Source organism: Callorhinus ursinus, unplaced genomic scaffold (genome assembly GCF_003265705.2).
Source record: "Callorhinus ursinus isolate GAN/ISIS: 27379988/994484 unplaced genomic scaffold, GSC_fseal_2.0 scaffold12, whole genome shotgun sequence".
Taxonomy (NCBI): domain Eukaryota; kingdom Metazoa; phylum Chordata; class Mammalia; order Carnivora; family Otariidae; genus Callorhinus; species Callorhinus ursinus.
Genome location: NW_027397074.1, coordinates 37,245,464 through 37,263,335, shown reverse-complemented (window position 1 = coordinate 37,263,335; position 17,872 = coordinate 37,245,464). Strand labels below are relative to the sequence as shown.

Here is a 17,872-nt window from a genome sequence, read left to right as displayed (position 1 = left end):
AAAAAAGTAAAAACAAGTAATAAGAGCAAACACCAAACAAACCATTAAATAATGAAAACTAAGACAGACAGGTAAACTATTTTAAGTGTCTTAGGGTATTATACACTAATTCTAAGACCTATGAGGCTGAAATAGGACTGTCATTTGCTACTTAATGCTGACTTACACTCTGACTCTTGAGATTTGAAGGATGATGCTGGAGAAACATGAAATTGTATGTTATGGGATGAATTGTGTCTCTCTCTAACCCCAAATTCATATGTTGTGGTCCTGACTCCTGGTTCCTCAGAATGTCACTATATTTGGAAATGAGGTCTTTAAGGAGGTAATTAAGTTAAAATGAGGTCTCGAGTGTGAGCCCTACTCCAATGTAAGTTATGGAAATTTGAATGCAGACATGTGCTCATGCATGGGAAAGACCATATGAGGACACAGCTAGAATATAGCTGTCTATAAGACAAGCAGAGAGGACCCCCAAATGAAACCAATCCTGCTGACACCTTGATCTTGGGCTTCTAACAATCAGAACTGCGAGGAAATAAATTACTGTTGTATAAGCCACCCAGTCTGTGGTACTTTATAATGGCAGCCCTAGCAAATGAATATACTAACTTGTTCCTCTCCTCCCACCCCCTGCCTTTTGGTGATGGTGGTAGGATAAGAAGAATCTGAATATATTTTTCCTGTTCCAGGAATAATTAACAGAAAATAATAGACATCTGGCCTTGAAAAATACAACAAGAACTAAAGGAAAACAGAAAATAGCCTTAAAGACCTAGAGGACAGTGTACCTCTGGAAAGAATTTAGGACTAGAATCACAGGAATTTTTTTTTAAGATTTTATTTATTTATTTGACAGAGAGAGAGAGAGAGAGAGAGAGAGCACAAGCAGGGGGAGTGGCAGGCAGAGGGAGAAGCAGGCTCCCTACTGAGTAAGGAGCCCAATGTAGAGCTCGATCCCAGGACCCTGGGATCATTACCTGAGCCGAAAGCAGACCCAGATACCCTGGAATCACAGGAAATTTAAACTTCCTTAGATTCTTTGGCAACATGCACAAAGATACAAGTTTTTCTTGTAAATTAAGAGCAGAAAGTCATGACTAAATAATTATTTAGATAACAATTTATGGATTATTACTATGTCTATGGCAATTTGCTAAATGCAGATAATACAACTTTTTTTTAAAAGATTTTATTTATTTTATAGAGAGAGTGGGAGGGGGGTGTGGTGGAACGAGAGGGAGAGAGTATCAAGCAGACTCCCTGCTGAGCGCGGAGCCCAATGCTGGGCTCAGTTTCACAACCCTGAGAGCACAACCTGAGCTGAAACGAAAAGTTGGCTTTTCGTTTGGCTGCTTAACAAACTGTGCCACCTGAGCACCCCGAGAATACAAATTTTATAAGAAAATTATAGTGTACAAAGAGGAATGGCTAGTATAAGAAAATAAATGGAAGAAAACTCAGAATGCAATTGTAGAAATAAAATAAAATTCCATATGATAAGATTTCTGCTTCTGGGATAACAAGAAATGGATTTATCCTGTCATATGAAACAAGGGCAGAGATGGGAAACAAACAAGGTGAGCCCAGTGACTGCTCCAGTTTGGCCCTTGAAAGAGCGTCCAGGCTGGAGTGTAGGGTGAGCAAACTGAGACAGAGCCCAACAGACTCCCTAAATTAAGTAGACAAAACTGAGAATCTGGGCCAGCTAAGGAACCTAGAGTTCACAGGACAGAACACCAGAGAAGGGAGAGGTACACAGAAAGAGAAATCTGGAGATCTGCAGAGGGTCCTCTTTGAATATCAGCTGAGAGTCTTGTGTGAGGGCTGGGAATAGTGCTCAGTCACACCTGCCAGAGGAAAACCTCATGCCCTCATGCCCTCAGAGCATTGGGTAGAGTATATAAGGGTCTTTCCTCAGTAGTAGGTTCTAGTCCTGCCTAACAAACCTTAAAATTAAGACCTAAAGGACTGAGCTGTTTCCAGGTAACTTAACTGAATCCCAGAACAAAACAAGAACATTTATAGAAATACAAAAATATGCAGCACCCAAAAATGTTATATTCTCAATGTGTGACATCTAGTCAAAATTTACTAGATATATAAAAAAGCAAAACAGGACCCATGATGGCATAAAAATCAATTAATTGACACTGATCCAGAACTGACACAAATGTTAGACTTAGTAGATAATGACAATAAAAGTTATTACTAGATAACATATTCAAAAAGTTAAGAGATAAGGAACATATAAAGAAGACCCACATCAAAATTTTACAAATGCAAATTTCAGTGTCCATAAAGTTTTACTGGAGCATAGTCATGCCCTTTCTTTACCTATTGTGAGTGGCTGTCTTAGAATTATAATGATAGTGTTGAGTAGTTGCTAGAGTAACCATATGTGCGACTGTCCTCACTTTGTACTGCTTCTCAGTGTGCTACAAATCTGTGATGCAATTATAATTTGACAGCATGTTTAGTGCCACATGAATTGCTGTACTATGACATTTTATCTTAGTTTTAAAAATTACCATTGTATATCCATCATCTAAAAATAAGAAAGGAAGAGAAAAGTAGACCTTGAATGTCCTACTTTTAAGGCATAGTGGACTGTGGATTACTTTTTCTGATCAGATGCCACAGTGTTGTGTTTATTATGACATTCTATAGTACTACCAAATATACAAAATATGTCAACATTTCCAGACTAAGCATTCATCACAATATTCTTAATTTACAGGAAAGCAACATTCATAAGACTTAGAAAATTTAAAATGGAATATCTCATTTTAGTAGAATTTCTTCATAAAACTAAAAAGTGAAGATGAAGCTGAAACCAAAGTAAGTTTTTGAGTGGCTCATTCATTAGCTAAGCAAAGAAAATCATTTACGAATCGTGAGTTAACTAAATCATGTTTAATTGCGGCAGTGGAAGAAATGTGTTCAGCGAGCATAAACCTGTATCAGACGATTAGCCCCTAGGTGAGAACAGTTGCTCAGAAAGTTGACAACACTGCAGCATCACCAATAGTCAATCAAAAACCAGGTATATTTTTTTGAATAGTTTTCCCTGGCTCTTGATGGATTGACATATGTTACTGATACTGCTCAGTTGTTGGTTTCTGAGGAGACAATGCTGAGTCTGAAGTGACTAAAAAATTTGCTGCTCTAAATGGTTTGTGTCGATCAACTATAGGTGATAATATTTTCTAAGAAGTTAAATGAAAAGGAAGTCAGTATAACCTGAAGTGGAATCTGCTAAGATATATTACAACTAATGGTATAAAAATATTTGTGGAGTAGAAAAAAAGGCTTACTTGGACAAATCTACAAAGTTTGTGAAAATGTAAGATGTGTAGAGACTCGGTTTATTCCCTGTATTACTTATCAACAAGTATTTTGTGGAAAATAATTTATCACACATTATTGGACAATTATGGTCAATGATGAAGTTCATTTGGTCTTATAGACTTAACCATCTTTATTTCTATTTCTGTCAAAATTGGAAGCTGGATATTTTGACTTGTCTTACCACACAACAGTTTGAGGGTTCAGTAGTGATAGTTTCACTGCAATATTCTGAGTTCAGGGCTGAGACTAAAATTTTCCTTTACAAAAAGAATCCCCTTTAACCACTATTGCTCTGGATATTAGCTTTTGCTTAGACTTGATAATGTTTCTTAATGAATTCAACCTAAAATGGTAAGGCAAAACAGCAATTATATGCCACCCTTATACTGTGGTAGAGTCATTTTGATGATGACTAACATTGTTTGAATCACAAGTAATATCAAACTGTTTTATACACTTCCCATGTCAAAAAGTTCAGTCAGGAAATGAGGTCACCCTTGTCCAAGTAATGATATCCTAGCTCTGGCTAGAATCCAATCAATTTATCTGGCTCTTGAAATTAAATGAAATTTTTATGATTTCTTGGGACAATATAATTATAGTTCTGATAAGAAGAATTCTTGGAACCAACATTGTATCTGTCAGTGGTATATATCAAGTGTACATTACGGCATGAATAACACACTTTCTTGTGGACAAAAATGAGGTAACACTTTTGGGTGATGAAAAGGGGTTGCTAGAATATACAGAAATAATACTTTATAGTTTTGTGGAACCTAGTATTCCAAAGAATCTAAAATGGCTTTGTACCCTTAATAACACTATATATTACACAGAAAATAGTCTGTTGACAGATGTATGACAATAAGCCATTACTTTGAGCTCAAATAGTATCAGTTAAATTGGTTGTATTCAATCGAGTATTTCAGGAATCATGTTGTTCTATGAGTTTATTTCACTAACATGTTTTTCTCATGACTCTCAAAGTACCACAGTTTCTAAAAATGGCTAAGGGTGTATATGTTTTTTGGCCATTAGTAAAGGTTTCAAAGTTCAAAGTAGTTTTTAGGTTTCAAAGTAATATTTATTATTATTAGGGAGCTATTTTATGAACATTTACCCTAATACATTTGATAAAATTTAACTGAAATTGCATGATGAAGAAATTGAGATGGAATATGTCATACGTTGAAAAGATAGGAAATATGACCCCGAATTAGTATTTATTAATTCATCTCTAGTGTGTTTTTGTGAAAAAATAAATAGCAGACAAATAGGATTTGTAAATAATTCTTCCTTCAGTAGAAATAGTATTCATTCAAGTTAGATATGAATCTGCCTTTATATTGCAAAGCAAGTGTTTATGTGAATTACATGCCAGTAGACATAGTCTCACTCTTGGAAAACTTCTTTGCTTGTCTTGCTTTTTAAATTCGACAGCTTTAAAATCTCCCATCAGTATTTCAACCATTTAATTTTTAGCTATTACTTTTCAATGAAAATGATCTGACTTGCCCAGAAATTGTTATGAGACCAACATTTACAAATTGCAACAAGAAACTTTCCAGTGATCAAATGGTATTAACCAGATGCTTGTAAGTAATCAGGCTGACAAATATTTTCATTAATTTTTCTCAATGAGAGACAACACCATTTGTTAAAAACAACTAATGAATGTAAGGCGAGTAATGTTGGTCTTTCAGTTCTAATTTGTTTTTTTGGCTGAAGTAAATACTTGATAAAAGAGAAGATGTCATACATGTCTAACATAGCTGCTAGTAGGAATGCCTATTTCACTGGAATTTTAAAAAATTTGAATGATAGGTAGTAAGAGAAAAATATCAGCATGGTAAAGAAAAAAGTAGCAGTACATCAAAAACTTATGATGTATTATATGCTGGCTAACTGAACATAAGAAAAAAGTAGCAAATTTTATGGAATGGAGATTCAACTGGAATTATAGGGATATTTTTCCCTAAGGGAGTGAACCCTGTAATTCCTAAACACAGAAATTGTCATTCAGATAATTCTATTGTGCTATGGAAGATTAATGCTATGCTCATTACTTGACTATTAAGTGAAATTTTATTCATCATTTTTTCCACTTATGCCAGTAAAATGGATCTTCTCAGCCCTATTTTAAAATTTAAATTCTGTCTAATAAATTTAGAACCTTGCCTTCCAAATAATGAAAAGGAGTTCCAGGAAGAAATGAAGATGATGCCACTTTTCCCCTTGAGCTTTTTCTACATCATAAAATTAGTTTTGCAAGACATTATGGCTGCTTGTGAATATTCACAAATGTAACCAACTTGTTCTATTTTGTGGTAAGACAAATCTATCCTTGGAAGGAAAAACTACACTTTCTTCTTTTATTAAAACTTCTAAATTATGTGTATGTTTTCTTTTGGCTATGTTTTCTTGTCTTACTATTCAATTCTTAGCTCTTTAACTCATTCTTGGTATCTTCTTTAGTCCTCTGGTTATCCTCTTATATGTGCTAAATCTTTTTTTCCCCCTTTTTATTATTTTTTATGTGACCATATAGTTGACATACAAGGTTACATTAATTTCAGGTATACAATGTAGTGATTCAATAATATCTTTTTTTCTTGTTGTTAAAAATATCCTGAACTGAAAGACTTCCTTATATCTTTCATTGAGAGCTCCCAGTTAGCCCTGAGACTTACCTGGTCTCCTTAAGGAAGCGGGTCATCTTAGTATAGCTTACAAATATGTACAGATACGTGTATGTGCACACATACACACTGCATACATACATCATTTAAGAATAAAAGCAAAAAAAAAAAAAAAAAAAACAACCCCCAAGAAAGCAATATACATACTCCTTGGATTTGTGCTATATCTATGGCTAATATTGTTGTCAAGGCTCCCGTGCTGTTTTCCTTATCATCAAACCAGGAAATATCCTAGAGAAAAAGGAGAATTAACATGTGGTTATGAAAAAAAAACAAACCAAAACAAAACAAAGAAACATATGGTTATCAAAAAGATTCTTTTCTGACTTGTGATTCTGTTGTAATAAGTCAGAAGGCATTTACCTGCCCCCTCACTCACAGGTATTTAATTCTTATAAATACTATGGATCAAATGACTTTTGTTTCTTATTTCACAAAGATTCATACTTAGATACAAAATGAAGAACGTAAGCCCAATAGCTTGGAACATTACCAATGCTACAATACTGTACAATAATCAACATCAAAAATGGTCACTTTGAACCACCAAGGAAGTTGTAATTTTACTCCACAAGTAATTTGTGAAGAGAAGACTATTAAAAAGTTAATGCACAAAACAATTTAGAAATATTTCCAAACAAAAACAAATACTGCTAAAATGTCTATATTATCCAAAGCAATCTATACATTTAAAGCAATCTCTATCAAAATACCACCAGCATTTTTCATGGACAGGAACAAACAATTCTAAAATTTGTATGGAACCACAAAAGACCCTAAATAGCGAAAGCAACCTTGAAAAATAAAAGCAAAGCTGGAGGCATCACAATTCCAGACTTCAAGCTGTATTACAAGACAATATGGTAGTGGCATCAAGACAATATAGTACTGGCACAGAAAGAGACACATAGATCAGTGGGACAGAAAAGAAAACCCAGAAATGGAACCACAACCATATGGTCAACTAATAATCTTCGACAAAGCAGAAAAGAATATCCAATGGAAAAAATTTTCTTCAAAAAATGGTGTTGGAAAAACTGGACAGAGACATGCAGAAGAATGAAATTGAAACAATTTCTTACTCCATACACAAAAATAAATTCAAAATGGATGAAAGACCTAAATGTGAGACAGGACACCATCAAAATCTTAGAGAAGAACAGAGGCAGCAACCTCTTTGACATTGACTGTAGCAATTTCTTACTAGACACTTCTCTGGAGACAAGGAAAACAAAAGCAAAAATGAATGATTGGGACTTCAGCTTCTGCACAGCGAAGGAAACAATCAACAAAACTAAAAGACAACCTATGGAATGGGAGAAGGTATTTGCAAATGACATATCTGATAAAGGGTTAGTATCCAAAATCTATCATGAATTTATCAAACTCAACACCCCCAAAAGAAATAATGCAGTCAAGAAATGGGCAGAAGACACAAACAGACATTTTTTCCAAAGAAGACAGTACAGATAGCTAACAGACACATGAAAAGATGCTCAACATCACTCATTATCAGGGAAATACAAATAAAAACCACAATAAGATACCACCTCACACCTGTTGGAATGGCTAAAATAACAACAATGGAGACAGCAGATGTTGGCAAGGATGTGGAGAAAGGGGAACCCTCTTACACTGTTGGTGGGAATGCCACTGTGGAAAACATCATGGAGTTTCCTCAAAAAGTTAAAAATAGAATTACCCTATGACCTAGCAATTACACTACTAGGTTTATCCAAAGAACACAAAAGTACTGATTGTAAGGGGCACATGCACCCTGATGTTTATAGCAGCATTATCAACAATAGCAAATTATGGAAAGAGCCCAAATGTCTATCGACAGATGAACTGATAAAGAAGATGTGGTATATATATATACAATGGAATATTACTCAGCCATCAGAGAGAATGAAATATTGCCATTTGCAATGATGGGGATGGAGCTACAGCATATTATACTAAGTGAAGTAAGTCAGAGAAAGATAAATACCATATGATTTCACTCATGGAATTTAAGAAACAAAACATATAAACGTAGGGCATGGGGAAAAAAGAGAGAAGGAAGCAAACTGTAAGAGACTCTTAACTATAGAGAACAAACTGAGGGTTGATGGAGGGTGGGGGATGGGCTAAATGAGTGATGGGTATTGGGGAGGGCACTTGTGATCAGTACTGGCTGTTGTGATTGATCACTAAATTCTACACCTGAAACCAATTTTACCAGGTATGTTAACTAACTAGAATTTAAATAAAAACTTGAAATTAAAAAAAAATTTCCAAACCTTTCTGTCTAAACTGATGAATGATAAAAAGTCTATCTCCTTCTCTTTAAGACCCACATAGGCAAGATGTTCCCTGACACTTCATATTACTTCCTAGATCTTATAAGCACGGGGCATTGTGAGAGGCTAAAGAGGCAAAATGGCCAATGTAAAACCCCTGTGGCCAAGAATCATGTGATCTGAAGGAGATAAGTCAAAAATATAAGCAAAAAAAGGATAATGTTATAGCCAATTTTATTTTCAACAGAAAATAGAGATAGCACATCTTAGCACTTCTCAGCCTGAGGAATTCTGATTTCCTTTTATTAGCTATTGAATGTTTCCTCCCACTCACTCAAACCACTTATATCTCTTGTGGATTAAAATCATGTGGAGCCTGTCTCTGAAAAATGACTTATTTTTAGTAAGTGAAGAGTAAAAGAATTGTTGGCTTATAACTCAGCCAGGGCCCTGACACCCAGGTTACATGTTTCTGCCAACTAAGTAAACAGAAGCATAACAGAATGAGGGCTGTGTATTAATCACACAGTTATGTGAGAAGAAAACTCCCGTGGAGGAATATGGCAACAGTGAGGGTGGGTACAACCTCAGTATGACAGCACTACTCTGGAAGTACAACCTCAGAATGACAGCCCCTGCACTGGAAAGGTGTTCCAAAGAGTTAAGGATCCAAGCTACCCAAAGAGCATCCTATAGAGATCACAATTTGCACTACCAATCATCATTTTGAAAACACAATTCAAGAGCCTAACATACTGTGAACACACATCAGCAATGATAATAATTATAGCATTCTTGAACTGGAAGACATTACCTGTTTTTTTTTTATTGTATACTCAAAAAAAGTAAGATAAACTTTACATTTTCTAATTATTTCTATATTTCAACATGGCATGGAATGCACAAAGAAATTTTAGATAAACTATAAAGTAAAAATCTAGAAAGGATAATTTATTATGGAATATTACATTCTTGATTCTAGAGTAACTTGTATAACACACTAGGCATAGGATATATATGTGACTAGTCTTAGTCATTATCTATGTTCAATCAACAAGATGTCCAAGATTACTTTCCAACAAGTCAGCAATGTGTACTCCAGGGACTGTATTCCAGCGTAGGCAATATATGCTAAAACACTTAGAGTTTCTGGAACATAGCTGGTGTTGAGTAAAAATTAGCTTGCTTTTCCTTTTCCTGATGGTAACATGATTATAAGTAAGACTATCAGGTTTTTTGAGACTAGTAAATCCATTTTTTCCCTATAATTCAATAATTATACTAGAAGTAAAAAAATACAATAACATTATGATGCATACATAGTTGGTACATATTTTCTCAATCATCATAACTGTATGAGGTAGATACTATGACTATCCATATTTTATAAATGAGGAAGCCAAGGTACTGAGGGATTAAATAACTTGCTCAAGGCCACATAGCTGGCAAGTGCTGAGGCCAGGATTTGAACTTAGGCAACCAGATGCCAGAGTTTTTAATCAACTATCATGTTCTACCTCCCATTTAACTGAAGCATTATAGTTGAGTCTCATTACCTGTTTCTCTTGCTTCAGGACTTGTTACCTCAAATCCTTTTGGAGGTAGCTTTTTGAAATCCCTTAGTGATCACCGTTAATTCTATCATCTCATGATTTAGAGACCCCCAAAGAAGCCCTAGCCAATCTAATTTAAAGAGAAATAGGCAAAAATACATATCTGTTCAGAAATCCAGCAGATCTTTAGGTCAATATTTATTGTTAAGAAATTAAATTTAGCTTTGAGCAATGAATTATTTTCAACCATTGAAGTCAGCAACACTGAGAACATTCTTTTCAATTGGAAGGATGTCAAGTAATCAAATAAAATACAGATTTTATACCTGCAAAAAGACCACACCTGATTCCATAAATACCTCTACCTCAAACGAAGTTTCAAAATAGTTATAAAAAACAGTGCAAGTTTCAGGATGCTTTCTAAGCCTTAAAAAGTCTTAGGACAAAAACCAGGTAATAAGAGTTAGGCAAAAGTACACATTAGGAGTCCCTTAATATAGACAAAACTGAAACTGGGAAGGTATTTATAAAGAAAAGGCCCAATTCCCCAATGTGAAAAAGCAAAGATAAGAAGCAAAAAGAATGCTAAAGCATGAAGAGGAAAAACAAACAATGAGCTGAAAGGGACTGAGTTGAATTTATGGGCAAATTTAATAACATCTGCTGAATAGCTCAGAGTTTCTGTGTGTGTCTTTGAATGTGTGTGTTTTTTGAAGGATCATAGTTTCTCGTTTATAAATCGGGGAATTCTTGTGGGCAGAAGCTACTTTATCCAAGAATGTTACTGTCCAGCTATTTACATAGCTAATGGTAGGCAGAGCATTAATGTCTAGTATTAACCTTCACGATATTGGATTAACAGTAACCACTGGTTAAACTGGCTCCTGGGCTTGAGACTCCACCAAAAGCACACTCTGAACCTCTAGAGACAAAGTTCAAAGCAGTGTTTGGAAAAGTTATATATATTCTTTTGTTCAAAACATTCAGACATTCAGGGTACACTGTCAAAAATTCCTGGAAATTGAAAAAAATAAATTTCCTTGAATGTGGAAAAACAAAAATGAGCAGAAACTATCAATAAGTGTGAAATATAGTATTAGTTAATTAAAATCCTACCTAATTCCATCAAATATTTGAGGAAAGGATATGAAGTGTTCATAAATAAAAAACAAAATTAAAGTATAACTTTAACTTGAGTGAGTTGTGCAGGCATTAAATGGTTTTATGATCCCTCAAGTATATTTTTGTTTTTCTGGATTAAGGAGAGTCTTCAATTATCTCTGACAGAATTTTGAGCAGAGAATGTCAGGCCCCAACTGCTTCAGAGCATCAAGCTGCTATGAGAAAACTTGCACTTGCTTTACTGAATTTTGTAGCTTGTAGTTCCCCGAAAGCAAAAAGGCCTAGGATTTTTTTTTCTTTCTCAAAGATTTTATTAAAGGTCTTTACGGATTAAAATCCAGTCTCCAGATCCAGCTGCCAAAGAGACCCTGTTATGCTGTGGGTGCTGGCTGTGGCATAGCAGGCGGCTCTGGCTTCCCACCCTTCTGTTCCGAGATGGGGGTGGTGGGCAGTATCTCAACTTTGGGTTCCACAATGCTCACATGATCCGGCAGGGGCTTCTTAGAAGGCCAAGTACTTTTGTTACTAGGCAGCCCTCTGAGCACTATTGCTAAACATCACAAGATGTAAAAACTGGCTTTGACGACTCAGCTGGAGTGACAGTAATTCTATTTCTGAAAAGCAATGACCTTGGCAGGAAGCTATTTCCTCCTGCACAGGGAGCTTTGGTGACAGAACGTATGGTGAAGGGCTCCGAATGAATATTAGCTTTCAGGGAACCCAATACAGGGAACGCAGCCTCCTGAAAGAATTTTAGAAGTGCCGATCTCAGACATTCCTGCCACTTGCCCCCAAGATTCACTTCTTAAGATTACTACTTGATCTACCTAGTTTTACTTATTTCACAGGTGGCATTGATCATCTGTGTATGGCAGGCCAACCTGCCTCAATTCAGGACTTTTCTGATGAGGACAGAGAGATTGGCTGCTTTCAGAAGCATGGAGTGAAAAAACTTAAGTTATGCACATGGATGAGACCTAGAAGAATTAACTCCTCCTTTTAAAATATGTTCCCTGAGATACTGTAGCTCTTAATTCTTCTCAGGTTTTATATGGCCTTTCAATCTGATCCTAAAACACCACATTATACATTTAAAAAAAGGATTTGTCAAGATAAACACAAGGAGAAAGGAATTCTGTTTTCTATTTTCAAACAATTTTGAACTTGCTCCTATTAGAAAAATATACTGTAAGAACTCTGATGTTAGATGCTGCTTAGAACACAAAGAGCATGGTCTTAAGGGATCAAAGGAAAGATTGTGTCAAGAAATTGACTTGAAAAACTACAAGTTGGAATATTTAAAAATACATTTTAAATAAAATAAAAAATCAACTAAACACTGACCTGATTCAACATGGCTTTAAATGCCAAATGTCTTAATCTCATAGTTAAAATTTCCCCTGCTCTGCCATAAAATAATCCCTGGAAAACAAAAAGAAAATCTGTATTTATTCTTAATTCTCTTTTCTATTTCTTTGTAACATTTAGTCACTACATTTACTTATTTATATTTTATTTATTATATTGTTATTTTTAACTCAGAGAGGATGACATAAAAATAATCATGTTCAAGATTGTTTAATTCATTAAAAGCTTACCTGAATGAAATAACTGACAAAGCAAATAACACCCAAAATGACAAATATCATGGAATATATCTCAGCATCATGCTTTAATGTGGTTTTATCATCATTTTCAAACATCTGAAAAGGAATAGATTTTTTTATCAGGTGATTGGAAGAAAATCTAAAGGAAGGAAAAAACTGCAATGTCTATCAGGAATTTTGAATGGATTTCAACATAAGAATAAGATTATATATACATTTTGGGGGAAAATAAGTGCACCATTATTCTATCCACTATGTTCATTACACATGATAAAAAAATGACTTGCTGTCAAATTTCTCACTTAAGCTATGTAAATATGAGATCAGACAATGAGTCTTCTATCTGCTATTATTATCGCAGTATATTTTCAAAGAAATCACCAGTTTGTTTGAATTACTATTTCTAATAATTGCTAATAACTTAAGTTTCTTAATATTCTTCTATTTATGTACTAAATGTACTAAAGTACATTTAAGTACAATGTACTTAAATGTACTTTCAATGTAATGTGAGACCTTTATACATGTCCCTAGAAATTGTTCCTAAGATTAGTAATTATACATATATTGGCATCTATGTTGACAAAGCGTAGCTGTGCAAATCTGGGAGACTGAAGACTTAACGTGACTGTGTTCTTGAATCCATCAGCTCTCCTGAGTCCCTTGGCACAATCCCAAGCTCTTGTTATTTCCTCTCCTTGAGCTGGCTGGTAATAAAAAACGGCCATTGTTCGGACTAGTTGAAAGAAGAGTAGTTGTATTTGTCTATTTTATTGCTTCAGTGCTTTGGAATGCTGATACAGCACTGGAGTCAAAATTAGAAAACAAAGTAATTTCTTTACTGATTGCCCAGTCAACAAGGCCCAGCCAAGACTTCACAATAGAGGCTGGCTTATCCCCTGAGAACGTTTGTTAACCTTCCTATCATGGATCCTACACTATGGGTGACCCACTGCAAGTCCCAATTTCCCCACTGCTGGGTCAAAGTACAACAGGTCTGTTCTCTCAGACTATATTTTGTTTAAAATTGTTAAAAATATTAGCAAATTAGCCTTACTTACAGTTATGATTTTTGCAAAGATGATGGAAAATACTGGATGAACAGTTCCATTTAGAACAGCAGCCAATGTCCCCAGAACCACAGAAAGCCATTCAGACTTGATTAATTTAAAAATTTTAAACAGAGAAACTTCAGGAAGATTTGTCTATGAATAAAATACTTTGGTTAAAACCCCAGTTTGAGAGCATAATGGAACCTAGAGAAGTTAGCCAATTTTAAACAGATTTGTAATGTAAAATATCAAATATAATAGGTGGCAGAGTAAATGTAGAATATTTCTTAGAAAAATTTCACCACCCACATGACTTGATGTCCTCAACATGTAAATCTTACCCCAAAGCGACTATTTGTGCAATTTATCCTTTTGGTATTTCACTGTTACTGTCATTTAAAAAGTACAGATTAACTCAAATTCTGACAGCTAATACTCTCAGAAGAAATGATAGGCATATTTTCTTTATTCCTAGATGGAATATTATACCCTAGGATAAGACAAAAGGAACTAAGCATAGACCGAAAGTAAAAATTTTACTAGCATTTCAAGCTTGAAAGTTTTCCAGTTTCATGACTTATTTTCAGAAACATTTTTTCTAATATCTTAGTTTAAAGCTTGTTTTAGGGTTCCCATTCACAAGTAAAATTCTGCAATATCTGAGCATATTACTTTAAATCACCAAGTCTCAGTTTCTTCATCTCTCCAAGGGGGATGATATCAGCTCCTATAGTCTCAGATTATTTTTATTAATTTTTTGAATATTTTATTTATTTGAGAGAGAGAGAGAGAACACAAGCAGGGGAGAGCACAAGTGGGGGAGAGGGAGAAGCAGACTCCCCACGGAGTAGGGAGACCAATGTGGGCCTCAATCCCAGGACCCTGGGATCATGACCTGAGATGAAGGCAGCCTCTTAACCAACTGAGCCACCCAGGCACCCATCGGATTATTTTTAGAATTAAGTTTAACTCGGTATTATTATAGAGGAAGGATTATATTGTGCAAAAATCCCAGGTCTTATACAGAGAAAGCAAAATGCAAGTAACTATTTTGGTATCTGTCAGCTCTTTCTGGGATGTGTGGAGGGTGAATGGGGAGATAGCAGTCATGATGATCAGAGGATAAATAATATGATAATGATTTCTCCTTGCTCTTGTAAACATATGTAGTGGATTTATTTCAGAAACCTAAAAAAATCTTGTGAATAACTTTGTTGTGAGTAATTACTTTGACTAGTAGACAGCAAACTACTAGGCATTTCCTATATTAAAACTTCCTCTTGACATTCACTCTTGAAGTAATGACATTTATGAACCTAATAAGAGAATTCTTCAGGAATGACTACAAAATAGTTGTAATTCTTGCTTTAATACTAGTCTGGCAACTGTAATGTAAACCCTATTGTTTGAACAATAGAACTTTTAAAATTCTAAAGTCTTCATAGTCTATTTTCAGGATGGGTAAACCACAGTTATATTGGGTTACTTAATAATTTGACTATTATCTTTCCTTCTGAAGTTTTCTGAAGATCATCATCACAAAAAGTCTTACTTTTCAGTTAGGTGACTGTTCAAAAGAATATACAGAAATTTAAAAAGTTGCATACCAACTCTTTGTCAAGCACTGAGCAGAGATTTTCTGTCAAAGTTTTTATAAAATTACCTCATTTTGTAATGAAACTAAGACTTAGTGTGTCCCAGGATATAACATCAGTAAATTAGAGACAGTAAATATAGGTAGGCTATCTCACTCCTACAAAATAATGTATCCTTTTGTCTTTGGAAAAATATACAATAGCAGGTTAAAGAAATGGGTATTACTTAATGTTATAAAGATAGAAAAGGATAAAGTAAGACAAAAACAAAATGAAAAATTTCAGTAAGATCATAAAAGTTTCTGTGCTCCCTAAATATGTTTCAGGTTATAGCATGTTTTAAGAGAATCTGATATAAAAATATATGAAATTATAGATATTTTGTAAAGAGATACAAAAGGGCTTTAAAAAATTAAAAAACGGGTGCCTGGGTGGCTTAGTCGGTTAAGAGTCTGACTCTTGATTTTGGCATAGGTCATGATCTCAGGTTTGTGAGATCAAGCCCTGCATCTGGCTCTGTGCTCAGGGGAAAGTCTGCTTGAGATTATCTCCTTCCCCTCCCGCTGGCCCTCCTCCTGCTGCTGCTCTCTCTCTCTCTCTCTCTAAAATAAATAAATAAATAAATAAATAAATAAATAAATAAATAAATAAATAAATCTTTAAAAAGTTAAAAAACAAACCCTCCTAAAGAATTTTAAATTTCATATATTTTAGAGCCATAATGAATTATTACTGTTTTCATACAACAAACTATATATTTAAAATGTACAACTTGGTAAGTTTAGATATAACTATACACCCATGAAACCATTAGATAATGAGCATATCCATTACCTCCAAAGTTTTCTACTGCCTTTTGTAATCCCCCTCTCCCACACCTCTCAGCTGCCAATCCTCTTCCCCTACAATCACTGACATGCTTTCTGTCACTACAGATTATTTTGCATTTTCTAAAAATTTATATAAATGAAATCATAAAGTGTGTATTCTTTTTCATCTGCTTCTTTTGTTCAACATAATTACTTTGAGATTTATTCATAATATTGTATAAATTAACATTTCATTCATTTTTACTGCTGAGCAGTTTTCCATTGTATGGATATGCCAAAATTTATATATCCATTCACCTGTTGACATGAATTTGGCTATTACAAATAACACTGCTATGGATATTCAAATTCAAGACTTTTTGTGGACATATGCTTTCATTTCTCTCAGGTAAATACCTAGAGATAGAATGGCTGGACCAGGTAGTAGGTGTATGTTCAACTTTTTAAGAAATTGCCAAACTGCTTCCCAAAATGAGTTTACCATTTCATATTCCCACCAGCAAAATGTGGAGTACTGGTGGCTTGACATCATTGCCAACACTTACTAGAGTCAGTCTTTTTAGATTTCACCATTCTATTAGGTGTGTCATGATATCTCAATTACAAGTTTAATTTGCACTAATGACTAATGACGTTTGGCATCTTTTTGTATGCTTGTTTCCCATATGCACATCTTCTTTGGCAAAATGTCTATTCAAATCTTTTGCCCATTTTTCATTTGGATTGCTGGTATTCTTATTGTGCTTTGGGAGTTCTCTGGATATTTTGGACACAAATCCTTTATCAGATATGTGACTTACATATATTTTCTCCCAGATTATGGCCTATCTTTTCATCTCTTAAAAGTGTTTTACAAATAGCAAAGGTCTTGATTTTGGTCAAGTCTAATTTGTAATTTTTTTCTCTTTTATAAATTGTGCTTTTGGTGTTGTATCTAGGAAATCTTTGCTAAATTCAAAGTCACAAAGATTTTCTGCTAGATTTTCTTATGGAAGTTTTCTAACTTTAGGTTTTATAGCAAGCTCCGTAATCCATTTTGAGTTAATTTTTATCTGTGATCTGAGGTATGGATTGAGGATGATTATTCTGTATATAGTTGTATAGAGGTATAGCATCATTTCTTGAAAAGACTATACATTCACTATTGAATTGCCTTTGGACTTTGATCTAAATATAATTAAACATATATGTGTGGGTCTATTTCTTAACTCTATTCTGCTCTATTGATCTATTTGTTTATTTTTGTGCTAGTGGCACTTTATTTTGATTACTATAGCTGTATACTAAGAATTGAAATTAGGTAGTACAAATCTTCCAACTTTGTTCTTTTTCAAAGTTGTTTTGCTTAATTTTTCCTTTTGATTTTCCATTCAGAAGTAGTTTGTCAAATTTTACAAAAAAGCCTGCTGAAATATTGATTGGTATTGCCTTGAACCTGTAGATCAGCTTGAGGAGAACTGACATCTCAATGATATTGAATCTTCTTATTCATTCTTACTCTTGATATACATGGTATATTCCTCAATTTATTTAGCTCCCCTTTCATTTTTCTTTGTGATATTTTATATATTTCAGTGTGTGGATCTTATAATTTTTTATCAAATTTATCCCCAAGTATTTCATATTTTTGATACTACTGTATATGACATTATTTTTAAAATTTCAATTCCTATTTTTTATTTTTGTATATTGATCATGTATTCTGCAACCTTGCTAAGCTCAATTACCTGTTTTAGTACCTTTTTTGGGGTGCATTCCATAGGATTGTTTACATAAATAAT

At 34.3% G+C, this 17,872-nt stretch overlaps 1 protein-coding gene across 6 annotated transcripts in view; it reads right to left on the bottom strand.

The window, feature by feature from the left end:
• ABCB5 (ATP binding cassette subfamily B member 5) overlaps positions 1-17,872 on the bottom strand; it is a 118,270-nt gene that overhangs the window by 31,559 nt on the left and 68,839 nt on the right. For 5 of the 6 annotated variants that reach the window (XM_025873293.2, XM_073898574.1, XM_073898576.1 and 2 more), the window contains 4 exons: positions 13,676-13,819; positions 12,606-12,710; positions 12,352-12,429; positions 6,198-6,281 (listed from right to left, as the gene is read on the bottom strand). In XM_025873293.2, coding sequence (XP_025729078.1) covers positions 6,198-6,281; positions 12,352-12,429; positions 12,606-12,710; positions 13,676-13,819 — 411 coding nt within the window. Of the gene's footprint in view, positions 1-6,197; positions 6,282-9,960; positions 10,016-12,351; positions 12,430-12,605; positions 12,711-13,675; positions 13,820-17,872 lie in introns of those variants that run through there. The other variant, XM_073898578.1, reaches the window with a different exon arrangement.